This window comes from Petaurus breviceps, unplaced genomic scaffold (assembly GCF_028583685.1).
Source record: "Petaurus breviceps papuanus isolate PSGF00001 unplaced genomic scaffold, PetGlider_PUasm1.0 80, whole genome shotgun sequence".
Classification (NCBI taxonomy): domain Eukaryota; kingdom Metazoa; phylum Chordata; class Mammalia; order Diprotodontia; family Petauridae; genus Petaurus; species Petaurus breviceps.
This window is the reverse complement of record NW_027186540.1, coordinates 20,667,895-20,683,385: the sequence shown is the minus strand read 5'-3', so window position 1 is coordinate 20,683,385 and position 15,491 is coordinate 20,667,895. Positions and strand designations below refer to the sequence as shown.

The 15,491-nt window shown below is 37.2% G+C and overlaps 1 protein-coding gene across 3 annotated transcripts in view; it reads right to left on the bottom strand.

Annotated features, from left to right (window-relative positions):
• Positions 1-15,491, bottom strand: part of LOC138176039 (gamma-secretase-activating protein-like) — a 116,026-nt gene that overhangs the window by 68,814 nt on the left and 31,721 nt on the right. Inside the window, exons 7-12 of one of the 3 annotated variants that reach the window (XM_069106778.1) lie at positions 9,996-10,065; positions 8,797-8,846; positions 6,346-6,450; positions 6,024-6,083; positions 4,867-4,910; positions 1,942-2,027 (exon numbers count right to left, since the gene is read on the bottom strand). In XM_069106778.1, the coding sequence (XP_068962879.1) occupies positions 1,942-2,027; positions 4,867-4,910; positions 6,024-6,083; positions 6,346-6,450; positions 8,797-8,846; positions 9,996-10,065 (415 nt within the window). The remainder of the gene's footprint in view (positions 1-1,941; positions 2,028-4,866; positions 4,911-6,023; positions 6,084-6,345; positions 6,451-8,796; positions 8,847-9,995; positions 10,066-15,491) is intronic. The other 2 variants (XM_069106779.1, XM_069106780.1) reach the window with 2 other exon arrangements.

Here is a 15,491-nt window from a genome sequence, read left to right as displayed (position 1 = left end):
TGATTATATAGCCCACTAAAACACTTGGTTTTTCTTAAAAATATTGTTTAACCAAAGCTTCTCCTTATTGTTCTTGTAAAAGTGATTTTTTTAGCCACTGTAAGAAATGTAAGGCTTTACATTTCTTCTTCTTATATTTCATCTTGTTAGATTCAGCCCAATATCCTAAACTATGGAATTATTTGTAGTTCCTGAGTCTGTCATCCAACATGCTAGCTATCTCTCTTAGCTTTGAGCCATCTGCAAAGTAGATGAAAATGTCATTTATGCCTTTTCCTCTGTCACTGATAAGAATGGTAAACAACACAGAGCCCCGAGTCCTACACTGGAGACCTTCAAAGCTGATGTTGAATCCTTAATGATTCTTCTTTGGGGCTTGCCATGCATACCTATTTCCAGATCCACATCTTCCCATCTTAGCCATAAGTAACCCTGTTATATCAGTCTTTTGTTAATGGATCCACTAGGCAGGATACTGTGTTCTTAAACAATAATGGGTTTAATTTTCATGTAGGTTATATAATCTCAAGTTAGTCTCACTCTGACTCTTGACCACAGATTGTCTTACAAAATATATGCCTAAACCCATTATGGTGGTTACACCTGTAATCCCAGCTTACCAGTAGAGGCAGAGGCTGGTCCCTCTCTTGAACACAGGCATTCTGAGCTACAGTGGGTTATCCTGATTGAGTATTCTCAATAAGTTTGACATTAACATGAAGACTGCCTAGAAGCAGGGGAGCCACAAAGTTTCCTAAAGAAGGGCAAAACAGCCCCACTGGTCAAAGTTCCCATGGTAATCATAGTGGGACAAGCCTGTGAGTAAGTACTACCCTTCTAGCCTGGGAGAAATAAAGAGATCCTGTCTCTACCCATCCCCACAAAGTGTGCCCCTCTGATAAGGGGTATCAGATAAGAACATATAGATAGATCAATCACTAGTATAGCAAAAATAATGTAAAGTATATGATATTCTAATGATGGTTCACTTTCACTTAAGGACAATACATGTGTGCTATAGAAAGTTATTTTTGGAAGAGGGGATGTAATTTGGCATGCTAAAATGTATCTGTGATGTCATTGATTTGAGCCTTCCGTCCAGTGATGCATATTATAGACTGTTCACACCTGCTTTCCTGTACACTGTCTGTGTACACTCTTAAATCTGACTGGGGGGGGTCCCACACACCAAGACGGTTGAGAGAGGAAAGGATGATATTCTTTCTCCTGATATTTGAAAGAAAACCAAAGAATACTTGGACAGTTCATCTGTTATCATCATTGACTAGCAAGGGCATCTTCTTCCTTGCCTATAGACCTTGCTTCTGATATCCCTTTACCTCAAATCCTCTTTTAGATTTCTCCTGTGTTATGTTACAACCTGCGCATACCTTCCAGGTACCTTTTCTGTTATATGGTATTCAACATTCTCAAATGGATCTGGGATTTCATCCCTTTGGAAGTTTCCTCCAAAAACATGAATTTCAACTCACCCAAAGCAGCTCATCCAGCTTGATTCTTGTCTATGGCTTCCCATAAGCTGACCACACAATATGCCTTCTCCTGACATTACAAGGATGCCAATGGAGTACTCTAGCTGTCTGCCTATAATCCTTCACCCCCAATATACAACCAGCCCAGGTTTTCTTTCTATCCTACATTTTCTTTCATTTTTAATTCTTTGGACACTGAGAGTATTGCATTAATCATAGCAATACAACAACACTAACAGAATGCTGGTGTTAAAAAAGTTAAAGCTTTGTTTCTCACATAAGTTTGAGTATATCCAAATTCATATTAAAATGAACTATATTATAACATGGTTTTAATACAGTTTCTTTTTTGAAAACCATGAGTCAGCAATGTGACCATTTTTCAAGAACTCTGATATGCATATATTATGGTGACTAAAAGCAAAGGTAAAGATAAACCTAGTACTACCTGTGTGACTGGTAAAAACACGTAGATTCAAATTTTTGGATAACATTTCTTGGTTTTGAGAGTCTTCACACCCAAAATTCACAAGCCTAAGAGGAAAAAAAAGGGAACAGAAAATATTGCAAACAGTTTTACAAAATACACTGTGTTGCTTCCTGCGAGTTATGGACAGTCACTGACATATAACAGGGATAATTACAGCTGGAAGAAATCAGGAGTCCTGGGTTCTAGTTCCAGTTCAGCCATGAATAATCCCTGTGACCACTGTGGGCAAATCCCTTGCCAGCTCTGAGCCACAGCTTTCCCACACACACCTAGGAAATAAGGAACTTGGACCAGAGGATCAGTCTGGTCTCTTTTAACTGTAGCACTCACTCATTCTAGCTTTATCACTGCCTTCATCCTAAGCATCCCTGAAGAAGCAACAGTAAACTGCTCTGTTTAACCTATTTGTGCATAAGAAGGAAGAGTGGAAGAAAACAAGCATTTACAAATATGATCTCTTTTGACCCTCACAACCACACTGAGAGTAGGTGCTATTATTTACAATTGATGTGACTTGCCCAAGGCCACAAATTTAAGTATCTGAGGCCACTTTTGACCTCAGGTTATCCTGATCCCCAACCCAGCAGTATTTAGTGAGCCATATAGCTGTCTCATAAGAACTAGGGAAAATGGTTTTATTTTAGAACTTAAAGAAGACATCCAGTGACAATTTCTTCATAGTAGTTTATGTCAATCAGTGAAAACATTCATGCTAAATTACCTCAGATGCTTTTTAAAAATACTTCACTCTTTTCCAGATACTTAAAAAAAAAAGTATGCCTATCTTTAATTATTCAGAAACAGGATTACAACCTTCTCACTTCATAATGAAAATGATGGGTTGTTTTTTCACTTTTGATTTTTTTTCTATCTCACTTATCTTTGTTCAAACATTTTTAAAAAAAGATTTCTCAAAAGACAATGAATAACACCATGGGGTTTATAACAAGGGGAAGAAATACCATAAAAGGTTTCTGGGTAGTCCTCACAAATGCTATCTTTTCTTTCTTCCCTATGATCTGGTTCAATAATAGTGGATGGGTGGGAATGTTGACTTTTAGAATGAAATCATTTCATTTGCATAGAACTTCCTTTTATTAACAATAGGCAATTGTCAGTGAGTTAACACTCTATGACTTCTCAAAAAAGGAGATGAATTTTACAGTGGAAGTAGCATATCTAAAAGCCAGCATAGATGAGACTAATTAATTCCAGAAAAAATAGCACATTATCACCAAAAGGAGAAATCTGAGTCCCTAAATATTTAGATTACCACTTTTTTCTCTAAAGGCAAAATTTCTCTAGTGATTCCTGTTTCTAGTTGGTGCTTCTGAATACAAATGATTGCGGTATTTCTCTTCTTACTCCAAAATACAAACTGGACATGGCAATAACTTGCAAGGAAGTCAGCATGCCAAGAAAACAGGAGAGAAAAATTATCTTCACGTTCTGACTTAAGCAGAATTGAAAAGTCTCATATGGTTAAAAAAAAAACCCTACAACTAGCAAAATATAATGCAGCTTAGATTTATGATGATTCTAATTCAAAGTGATGGGTCTAGTATGTGTAGGTACCCTTGTGTAAATTCGTTCAGATGCCTATCATATCTCCTTCCATCACATGGACATTCATGCCATTCTTATCTTTTGGGTAAAAGAGAAGATAGATTTTTTAAAAAAGAGTAAGAGCTAGGAGAGGCATTTCTTTGCTCTAGGCTAGTTTGGAAAATTACACGCACAAACGCACACAGTGTTGGTGCCTAAAGGAATAGTTCAGCCTTTACTGGGATACATACAACTTGACTTTTCACAAAATTAATACCTATATGATGAGTGGCATTTCTGACATTAAAAACATGGCATTTATAAGGAAAAAATATGTGAAAAGGTATTCTCTCCTGTGCCCTCTGCATGTTACAGTTGCCCCACACTGTCCCAGTTCTGCTCAGAAGCAAAAACCAGATGAGCTGCATCATCTTGGACAGTTAGGAGGATAGAGTTTTGCTCCTTTATTTTAAATATGACTTATTTCTTAATTGAAAACCAAAAATAATTCTGGAGAACAAAGAATGAAACCTGACTCTCTTCTCAAAGCAGAGACAAGGGACACAATGTAATATTTTTGCTTAATTGATTTTCTTTGTTATAAAGCCAATCAGAAGGGGAAGATTTAAAGAGACTATGGTTACATAAAATCAAAAGTAATCAATAAAACAAAAAAAAAGCATAGCTTACTTCTAACCATTTGATGATCAGGATGGATATGAAGCTTTTCCCTCAATCACAGGGGAAAAAAGAAATACCTCCATAGACAAAATGCATGGAAATACTTCATAAAATCAGAAGGACCCTATAAATCAGTTTGACTAACTTTACAGTTATGAAATTTGAGATCTATTCTTAGATGAAGTGGTTAGTTTAACTCTGATCATTCATTAAGAATAACAGAAGGGGCGGCTAGATGGTGCAGTGAATAGAGCACCAGCCCTGGAGTCAGGAGGACCTGTGTTCAAATCCGGCCTCAGACACTTAACACAAAAACTAGCCATGTGACTTTGGGCAAGTCACTTCACCCCAATTGCTCTGCCTTCCCCCCCCCAAAAAAAAAAAGAATAATAAAGAAATGGATTTTCAAAGAAAACTTTTGTCTTCCCTTCAGTTCCACAGATAAGTTTCAGGAAAGTCCTGTGTTTATGATAAGATACAATTCAACACTTGCCACATGTCAACTGGGTGTCATGGAATTGCACTAAGTATCATAGGGACTAAATAAAACATGACCCCTGTCCTTAAGTATCCTTCAATCTAGAGGGAAGGTAGGAACATGAATCATTTTGTCCACTTATCTATTAAAAATTCAAAATTAATCTGAAAACTGCTTACGTTAATCCAGTGTCACCAAATGAAATGTCCAAGGGAACTTCAAACTTGAAAATCAGGGGTGGGTGTTAGAAGGAAGCAACAAAAAATAATATTAACAAAAGGAAAGGAAAGCATAGTATCTTCAGACAACTAAGGCTACACCTTGGCAGACATCTGAGCAATTCTGGTTTAGTAATCATCATCACTTGGGATTATTCAAAAAAGTTCAATCACAAAAAAAGCCTGTTGAATTTTTTTTAACTAGTATTTCTTTATAATCAAAGCCTAGTGCATTTTTCATAATGGGTCCATTTCTATCTTTGAAAGTCAGACCTGACAAATCTTTTCTAGGAATCTTTTTGAAGGGGATTCCTTCAAAGAGCCCAAGGAAAGCCATAGCCACATAAGACTCATAATAGGCCTCTGGAGGAATACATAGCATCTGTAATAGTTCTGTGGCAATGTCAACATGACTTTAGAAATTGAATATAACTAATAAAGTACATTAGCAAGGCTATATCAGGACCAACTACTATACACTATAACACCCATGAAATATAATCTCAATTGACAGTTCAACTACTATTCCTTAACTATAATGTTAACCCAGTGTTTGTTTCATAAGAAATGATGTTGCATTATGTTTGAACTAGTGATGATGTTTTTTCCAATTAACCTATACATGTTTACATGGTTTCCCACACCTATGTTAATGTCCCCAGTTTATTCTGAGGGCAAATATAAAGATATTTAACCACTTAAGACTACCTAATTTTTTATTAACTCTACTCTTATACCTGAGATGCTCTAACTCCTTAAAGTATATTTTATTACTAATCTTTTCAATTCCTTTCTTTTCTTTTTGCTTTTTGCAGGGCAATTGGGGTTAAGTGACTTGCCCAAGGTCACAGGACTAGTTTTTGTGTTAAGTGTCTGAGGCCAGATTTGAACTCAGGTCCTCCTGACTCCAGGGCCGGTGCTCTATTCACTGTGCTACCTAGCTGCCCATGATTCCTTTCTTTATGTAATACATAACCCCACCTGGAAAGTTCTCTAGCTGTCTAACTCGTTGCTGAATGCTTAAATACTATTTTACAATGTCACTGATACTTCCAAAATGCAATCTACTAAACAGGTTCACTTAGAAGGAAAATATATAAGTAAAAGGTTGGACTTACTATTAAGCTAAAATTCTCATCGGCATAAAACTGGATACACTTTAAGATACTTTCTGATTTCTAAAAGAAAAGTCAATTTATGATCAAAATTAATAAAGTGATACATAACTAGAGGTCACCATTGAAAACTAAAGAGGTAAACAGAACTAGGAAGAGAGTATTTTTGCCACTTTTTGACAGAACTACATCTCTAAATAATCTAGCTTAAAAGCAATAATCATAATTATATAGAAAATTACAATTATATATTATTCGATTATATATTACATGCATATTATATACATAATTATGTAGAAAAAAACTGGATTCCTTTTCTTTTTACCTTCAGGACAAAATAGTATAATCTCTGTTCTGATATATCCCATTGGGCCCAAACAAAGTCCTCAACAACTCTGTCTCTTGGAAGGTGACCAGAATTTCGAATCACCTGATGGGGTAAAAGATTTTTTTTAGACCTTATATAACTATTTTAAAAAAGAAAAACAGTAATTCGCATCAGCAATCAAGTATCTCAGGATAAAAACTGCTCTTAAATATTTCATTAATAATTCCTTCCAACTATTCTTTCAGGTAGGACTTCATCATCATTTCCATCTTACAGAGAAACTAAACTGGCCCTAGATGGGCCAGGCCACACCCACTGTAAGTCAGCAGGTGATTCAGACTCCTATATAACCTAATGAAGCCATTTCAGTTTTAAAGGCAAAGGAGAAGTAGACACGTCCACAGCTACAGTCAAATACTTATCTGAAACAAAACAGAATTACAACACAGGAAAGTACCTGAGAGGTCATCTAGTTCAACCTCTTCATTTTATAGACAAAGACACTGAGGTTAAGTGATTTCTCCAAACCCATTCAGAGGGTTACATGCGGAAGTAAGCCTCAAACTCAGGTCTCCTTATTAACAATCCTGAGCTTTTTCTACTATAGCAGTGGTTCTCAAAATGTAGTCCTGGTATCCCAAGGGGTTTACAAAGTCAAAACAATTTTCATAATAATACTGAGGCATTCTAATTTCTAATATGGTAAATACTTAATAAATAAATCGTATAAAAACAAAATCTCTTGGAGTGGAGGGGTATCCTCAATAGTTTTTAAGAATATACAAAAGTCCTGGGACCAAAAAGTCTGAGGATCACTGTATTATAGAGTGCTTCCCCATAGCAATTGTAGAATTTCTTTTACTGTCAGCCCCCTAGCGAGTAAGAGCACCGGTTCCAGTGTTGGGAAGACCTGGAGATCGAGTCCCAGGCTCAGACACTCAGCACCACACCCAGAAATAACTGGCCGTGTAACCTTGAGCAAGTTACTTAACCCCAATTGCTTAAAAAAAAAAATGCTTTCTTTCTCTCTACTGTCAGCCCCCACTCCAATTTACCCATCTGGCCTCAGAGTAAGCTCCACAGGGGCTAGTAGACCAAGAGTAGAAATAGACTAAAGGGGCAAGCAAGGTGGGGGAGCTTTAAAATAGTTATCCTGCATTTTCACTTATATTCATACTTCAAATTTGGGGTGAATTTCTCTTCAGGGGCTGACATGGAGGATGTGGGGTTTAAATCAAAGGTTTTGCCTATCTGAAGTCCAGTGCTACATTCACTATAACATGCTGCATAGTTTAAGGAGGATAGGAAACTAGTCTGGGGTACCCACAGCCTGGAGACAGGCTGAATGGAGCAACAATTGCCTGGCTGGCTTCCTCCCATCCCCAATGGATGGATCCTAGCTACTCAAGAAAGCATTCTGCAAGAGGCAAATAGATACCAGAGACATTTGCCTCCCAGTCTTTGACATCCCAGGCTAATTTCCAAGTCATCTGTAAATGACAGAGGCACCATAGTAGAAAGAGCATGCAATTTAGAGTCAGAAGGAAACCTGGGCTCAAATCACCCTCCAACACTTCCTAACTGGGTGACCAATTCAACCTTTCTGTGATTCCATTTCCACATATGTAAAATGTATATAATAATACTTGTAGTATATATTTCACAGACCTGTTGTGATAATCAAATGAGATAATATATGTAATGCACTATGAAAACATTAGCTATTATTCTCGCTTCTTATATTATTAGTATTCTCATTTGGTCAAACCTATGAGTTTGTAGCAAATTTGAGGTAAATCACAGAATCTTAAATTTAGTGGTAGAAAGGATCTCAAAAGTCATCTAGTCTAACCCCCTCTTTTTTTTTTTAACAGATAAGGAAACTGAAGCCTGGAGAAGGTAGACAAATTCCAAAGGCAGAATTGAAACCTATGTTGACCAACTAACTCCAGCATCCTTTCCACAGCAGCATACTGTCTCCTGACAGTTTATATCCCTTTGGGATGAAAACTTTGGAATATAACTTCCCTTGGTAGTAAAATGCAGCTAGGTGGCACAAGTGAATAGATCAGTAGACCTAAAATCAGGAAAACCTGAGTTCAAATACTGTCCTACATACTTACTGTCTATGTGACCCTGGGCAAGTCACTTAAACTTCTGTCTGCCTCAGTTTACTCATCTGAACAATGGGGATATTACCTATTCCTTAGGGGTTTGTGGGGGGAAAAAATGAGAAATTATTTATAAAGCAATCTGTAAACATTAAAGCTTTATATAAATGCCAGCAATTAATGTCATCACTGTCATTATATAAAGCTATAGGCTAAAACTTTGAAGTATTTTTATATTCCAATAGTATAACTCTGTCTTTTTTAAAATAATTATAGGAATGAATTGTTTATAAAAGAATTTTGAATTGCACTGGTAGAGAAAGGTTCAAGTACTCACCACCCTATTTTCATCTTCCCTGAAGACTTGGATATGAAATTGTTCAATATCTTAAAAAAAAATAAAAAAGAAGCAAAATTCAATATTTATGACAAATAGAACTAAGGCATCCAGTTAATGATTTGGCACAGAAGCAGTCATGAACAAAGCCCTGTGGGAATACAGATTAAATGACAGGACACAAAGCAGTCCAACTCCAGATGGTGCCCTCACAATAAATGCTCAATTAAAAACAGTGCCCTTTGCCGCCCCATGGTCTCTTTCAAGCCTTGCATTTACTCAGCACTAAAATGTCCATAGTGCATAATGCTTTTAATGTTAGCTGTGCTCCTCTCTGAAGTATGAACCAATTATTCACACATAACCTTGGAAAAAAGACTACACAACACTATAGTTTCAGATTCAACATATATATAAAGAATTCATAACACTATAGTTCCACATTCAACATATATACACACATTTACTTACACACATATATACATATATATGTATGTACATATAAAAAACTAGACCATTCAAATTAATATACCTCAGGGGGAAAATCCCATTACAAAAGATGATTGGGGGAAGAAGGAGGAAAAATCTAACCTGCGGCAGTCTCATCAGGATAAAACTTTCACATAGCTTCAAAATAACCTGATGGACAATCTCTTGTCCGTCAGTGAACAAGTTACATCACCACTACCAGCCCTCCTTAAAGCTTGCTATCAAGCATGTATGCACTCCTGGTCACCAAGGGACTGCTCCACACAAACCCAACCCGATATTCTTCAAGACAAAAGCCTATATTGGCTGCCTCCAACAGTTTCTATTTCTGACAGCAGATTCAGTAAAACTGATAGCATAAAATTCTCCAATATGTTTGCCTATTTTGAAGGAACACTTCCAAAATTTCACCTCTTCTCAGATGTGATCAAGTAGCTCACATTTCCATGTGAGAAAAGTACAAAAAGGATGAAGCAATCAAGAGTAGTCAGGAGAAGTCACCTCTGCAGGAAATCAGTTCTACTATTAAATTTACATTCAAGGAATGGGATGCTATCCCTAGTTGTATAAGTCACCCAGATAAGCTTGAAAAGCTCAGCAAGTAGATCATTTTTATTTGTAAGTCTTTATTAATATATAGGTCTTGTGTGTTGGTTTTGGTTTTTTTTAACCAGGATGTCATACTAAATGAAAACTAAGGAGACACTTACATTTCTCTTCTGAAATCAGTAACAGATGGCTCTCTGGGAAAGGATTTCTTTCATCAATTGGGTAGAGAAACTGTAAGAAGCAAATTATTCAAAACCATAAGCAACTGCCTTACTAGCACAGATATTCCAAAAGTAGCATCTGATCAGTGTTCTGCCATATACAGAACTTATTTGTGACCATGAAACATATTTAGAGGATATACACACAAAATGCAATGACTCTATTGGGAAGAAGGGGAAACCAAATATGGTACAATAGAAGAAAAAACTGATTTTTTTTTAAATCAGAACACCTGGATTTAAGTCCCAGTACTGCTACTTATTAACTATAAAAATGATCAATATTTAATTATTCCCAAAACATTTATTTCACTCACCTCTCTTGGTCCCAGTTTTCTAAGCTATAAAATAAGAGGACTGAACTAGATAATCACTCATTCCCACTAAGGTTCTTTCCAGTTCTAAATCCAAGGATCCTGCATTTATATTGTTAGGTTCTACCTATATGGAGTCTGTCACCTCTAACAACCAAAAAGTGAATATTCTGAGTAGTAAGTGGTTGTTTTCTTGAGGACAAAACAATATGTTTCTTAAAGAGCTAATTCTAAATATCAGAGAAAGAAATAAACAATTATAAATACTCTCTCTCTCTCTCTCTCAATATATGCCTCCTGTCTCTGTCTTTCTCTTCTCTCTTCCCTCTGACTTAGATCACACACACACACACACACACACACACACACACACACACACACACCATAATGTCTGACTCTAAATACAAATTAGGAAGTCAGAAAAAAAAAAGAAGTAAAACAAAAGGACCTAAGAGAAGGAAAAGCGGCAGGTAGGTGGTACAGTGGATAGAGTGCCAGGCCTGGAGTCAGGAAGACCTGAGTTCAAATCTGATCTCTGACACCTCTAGCTGTGTGACTCTGGGTAAGTCACTTAACACTGTTTGCCTCAGTTTCCTCATCTTTAAAATGAGCTGGAGAGAGTGGATTCCGGAAGATGATAGAGTAGATCAGAAAATTACAAGCCTTCCAGATTTCCCCCACAAACATGATAAAATAGTGCCTCAGGGTGAACATTGAGCAATAAAAATAAGCAAGAATTGGGCAGAATAGTGGTCCTCCAGGGACAACTGCAGAAGATTTGAAGAAAAATCCCAGGACTGAGGTTGGTCCCCATGAAGAATAAATATCTCCAGGCTAGTTTCTCTGAAACAATAAGTGGCAAGCCCTGGGGCTAGCTGGGTGGGGAGATAACCTGGGCCCCAGCCACAGGAACTTTCATTTCCGGGACAGTGTCCAGAGTCCTCACTGAGCCTGGGAAGATTGAGGGAACCTCTGCTGATAAGGAATGCCAGATCTAATTGTGCTGCTAACACATGGTCTAGCAATCTCCTGGGGAGTGTACAGGACACCACTGGCTGTGAACACTTACAGGAAAGCAGAATTTTTGGTTTCAGTTCCAAGCTATAGAGGAGAATTGAAGGAGGAGAGGCACCATGCCCCATACCCCAGGACTAGAGATGACTACAAAAAATCAGCTGCTACAAATTAAAAAAAAAATGAGCAGACAAAGGAGAAAGAATCCAACCATCAAAAATTCCTATAGGAATAGAGAAGATCAGGGTTCAGCTTCAGAGGAGGAGACTAAAGCAAAAAAAAAAAAGCCTTTCCTCCCCAAAAGAGTAGTTTTAAATGGTCACCTGCCCAAAAAGAATTCACAGAAGAACTTTAAAAAGACTTTAAAAATCAACAAGAGAGATTGAGGAAAAACTGAAAAAATAAAAAGAACCATCCAGGAAAAACAAGAAGATTATGAAAAGAAAGTCAACCAATTAGAAAAGGAGATCCAGAATCTTAAGAAAGAAAATGGCTCCTTGAAAATTAGAATTGGGTAAGGAGAAGCCAGTGAAGCTATAAGAGACCAATAAATAATAAAAGAAAATATAAAGAATAGAAAAATAGAAGGGAATGTGAAACATCTTATAAGAAAAAAACTGATCTAGAGAATAGATCAAGAAGAAAAAACATAAGAATAATCAAACTGAAATTATCATCAAAAAAAAAACATCTTGACACAATAATATAAGAAATTGAAGAAAATTGTCTTGAACCATTAGAACAGGAGGGGAAAGTAGAAATGGAAAAAATTCACTGATCACTACCTGAAAGAGATTCTAAGAGGAAAACCTACAAGAATATCCTAGTCAAATTCCAAAACCCCCAGCTCAAGAATAAAATATTACAAGCAGCAAGAAAAAAAAATTTAAATATGGCAGTACCACAATTAAAATCACAAAGACCTAGCAGTGGTGACACTAAAAGACTACAGGTCTTGGAATACTATAGAATGAAGAGCAAAAGAAGTGAGGTTGTGGCCAAAAATATCATACCCAGAAAAGTTAAGCATAATCCTAAATGGAAAAAAATGAATAGTAAATGAATTATCAGACTTTCAGGATTTTGTTTAAAAAAAAAACAACCTGAACTTAATAGAAGATTTGACATATAATATCCAAGAAAAATATGAGGAAAATATCAAAGATAAATTATAAGGGACTCCATAAGAACAGATCATTTACCTTTTATATGAAGAAATGTAAAATGTAGACCAAGATTGTTCTTACTAACTGGATAGTCCTGAAGAAAGATTGGAGTAGACCTGAGTATGATTTTAAAAAATAAGACCATTTAGGAACAGTTAAAAAGAGTAATCACTGGGGTGGAGTCAAGATGGCAGAGTAGAAACAGAACATCCGCTCTGCTCCCACTAACACCTCCTCCAATTCATGTAAAAAATGACTCTAAACAAACTTTGGAGCTATAGAACCCACAAAATGACAGAGAGAAGCCAACTTCCTGCTGAAGACAGCCAGGCAGGCTGGGAGGAAGGGGCCAGCACAGCATTCTGGGAGCTGAGCCCAGCCCCACATGACCCCACGGTTTTAGCCTCAGGGCAGCCACAATCAGCCATCAACTAGAGGGAATTCAGATCACCAGCAGTTGTGGCAATTTCCAAAATTATCAACCCATGGATGCCAAAGACAGAATGAGAGGTCAGTGTAGACTTTGCGGGAACATGGAGTTCAGGACAGAAGTCTGGCCTTTGCCTCTAGGGCGAGAAGCAGCTGAGGCATGGCAGCCATGCAGCCACTGCCTCCTGGCTGCTTCAGAGATCCTGGCCTGCAGATTGTAGGGGGACCAAGCAACCAGTCTGAGGGGTAACCGCTCTTCCTTTAACCAGCTTGGAACTGGATCACTGTCTAGGGTAGAGGTCCTGGGGTGCGTCACCAGTTTGCCAGAGTGTGTGAAGGCTTCAGAGAGGGCAGCCAATTAATAGCTCCAGCAGCTGAGAAAAGCCCAGCCAATTGGGACAAAGCTCCCCTTTCTGGTAGCAGAGTTGTACTGTGGCATAAAGCTCAAAAGTCAAGTAATTGAGTGGCAACATGAGCAAGCAAAGGAAGCAAAGCAAGAAGAGCAATCCAACTTTACACTCCTATTTTGGGGACAAAAAGGATCAAAGCATGGAACAGGAGGAAGACAAAAAAGTCAGAACTCCTGCACCAAAAGCTTCCAAGAAAAATATGAACTGGTTACAGGCCACAGAGGAGCTTAAAAAGGATTCTGAAAACCAAATAAGAGAAGTGGAGGAAAAATTGGGAAGAGAAATGAGAATGATAGAAGAAAATTATGTCTCAAAAATTATGTCTCAAAAAGCCAATGAGTAGAAGAATGCCTTAAAAAGCCGAATTTGCCAGATGGAAAAAGAATCTCAAAAGCTCACTGAAGAGAATCATTCCTTCAGAATTGGATTGGAGCAAATGGAAGCTAGTGACTTTATGGAGAAATCAAGATACTATTAAACAGATCCAAACAAATGAAAAAATAGAAGGCAATGTGAAATATCTCATTGGGAAAACCACTGACCTGAAAAATAGATCCAGGAGAGATAATTTAAAAATTATTGGACTATCTGAAAGCTATGATCAAAAAAAGAACCTAGAAATCATCTTTCAAGAAATTCTCAAGGAAAATTGCCCTGATATTTTGGAACCAGAGGGCAAAATAGAGGTTGAAAAAATCCACCAATCACCTCTTGAAAAAGATCCCAAAAAGGAAACTCTTAGGAATATTATAGCCAGGTTCTGGAGTTCCCAGAACACGGAGAAAATATTACAATCACCCAGGAAGAAACAATTTGAATACTGTGGAAATACAATCAGGATAACACAGGATCTGGCAGCTTCTACACTGATGGATCAAAGGGCTTGGAATATGATATTCTGGAGGTCAAAAGAACTAGGATTAAAACCAAGAATCACCTACCCAGGAAAACTGAGTATGATGTTTCAGGGGAAAACATGGTCATTCAATGGAATAGAGGAATTTCAAGCATTCTTGATGAAAAAAAAACAGAGATGAATAGAAAATTTGACATTCAGATATAAGAAGTAAGAGTAGAATGAGAAGGTAAACAGGGAAAAGAAATCATAAGCAATTTATCAGAGTTGAACTATTTACATTCCTACGCAGAAAAATGATAATTGTAACTTATGAAACTTTTCTCAGTATGAGAATAGTTGAAGGGAATATAAATATATATACATTCATATATGTCTATATAGGAGGGTATATGTGCATATGAATACATATGTGAGTATATGTATATATATGTACAGGTATACATAGACAGAGGGCACAGGACCATTTGAATAGGAAGGGATGATACTTAAAAGGTAAAATTGAGAGGTGAGAGAGAAATATAATGAGAGGAGATAGGGAGAGATTGAATGGGGTAAATTATCTCATATAGAAGAAGCAAGGGAAAACTGTTACAATGGAGGGGAAGAACAGGAAGGCAAAAGGGAATGAATCAACAATGAGTCAAGTCTCATTGACTTAGGGAGGGAATGACATACACACTAAACAGGGTATCTCACCCTACAGGAGAATAGGGGGGAAGGGGATGAGAGGGGGTATGATAGAAGGGAGAGTAGGCTAGGGGGAGAGGGAAATTGGAAGCACCCACTTTTGAAAAGGGATGGGATCAAAGCAGAGAATAGAACAAGTGGGAGTGGAATAGGATGGAGGGAAATATAGTCAGTCTTTCACAATATATCTACTATGGAAATGTTTTACATAGCTACACATGGACAACCAATATTGAATTGCTTATCTTCCCAGTAAGGGTGGGTGATGAGGGAGGAAGGGAAAGAATCTGGAATTCAAAGTTTCAAAATCAAATGTTTAAAATATATATATATATATATACTATTATTAATATTATTTTACATGTAACTGGGAAATAAGATATACAGGCACTGGGGCATAGAGATCCACCATGCCCTACTGGAAAGTTGGAGAAGGGATGGGGGAAGATATGGGAGAGAGCAGATTGGGGGAGGGGATATTCAGTGGGATCATTGTTTTGGGGTGGTGGGTAGGGGAAAAATGGGGAGAAAATTTGTAACTCAAAATCTTGTGGAAA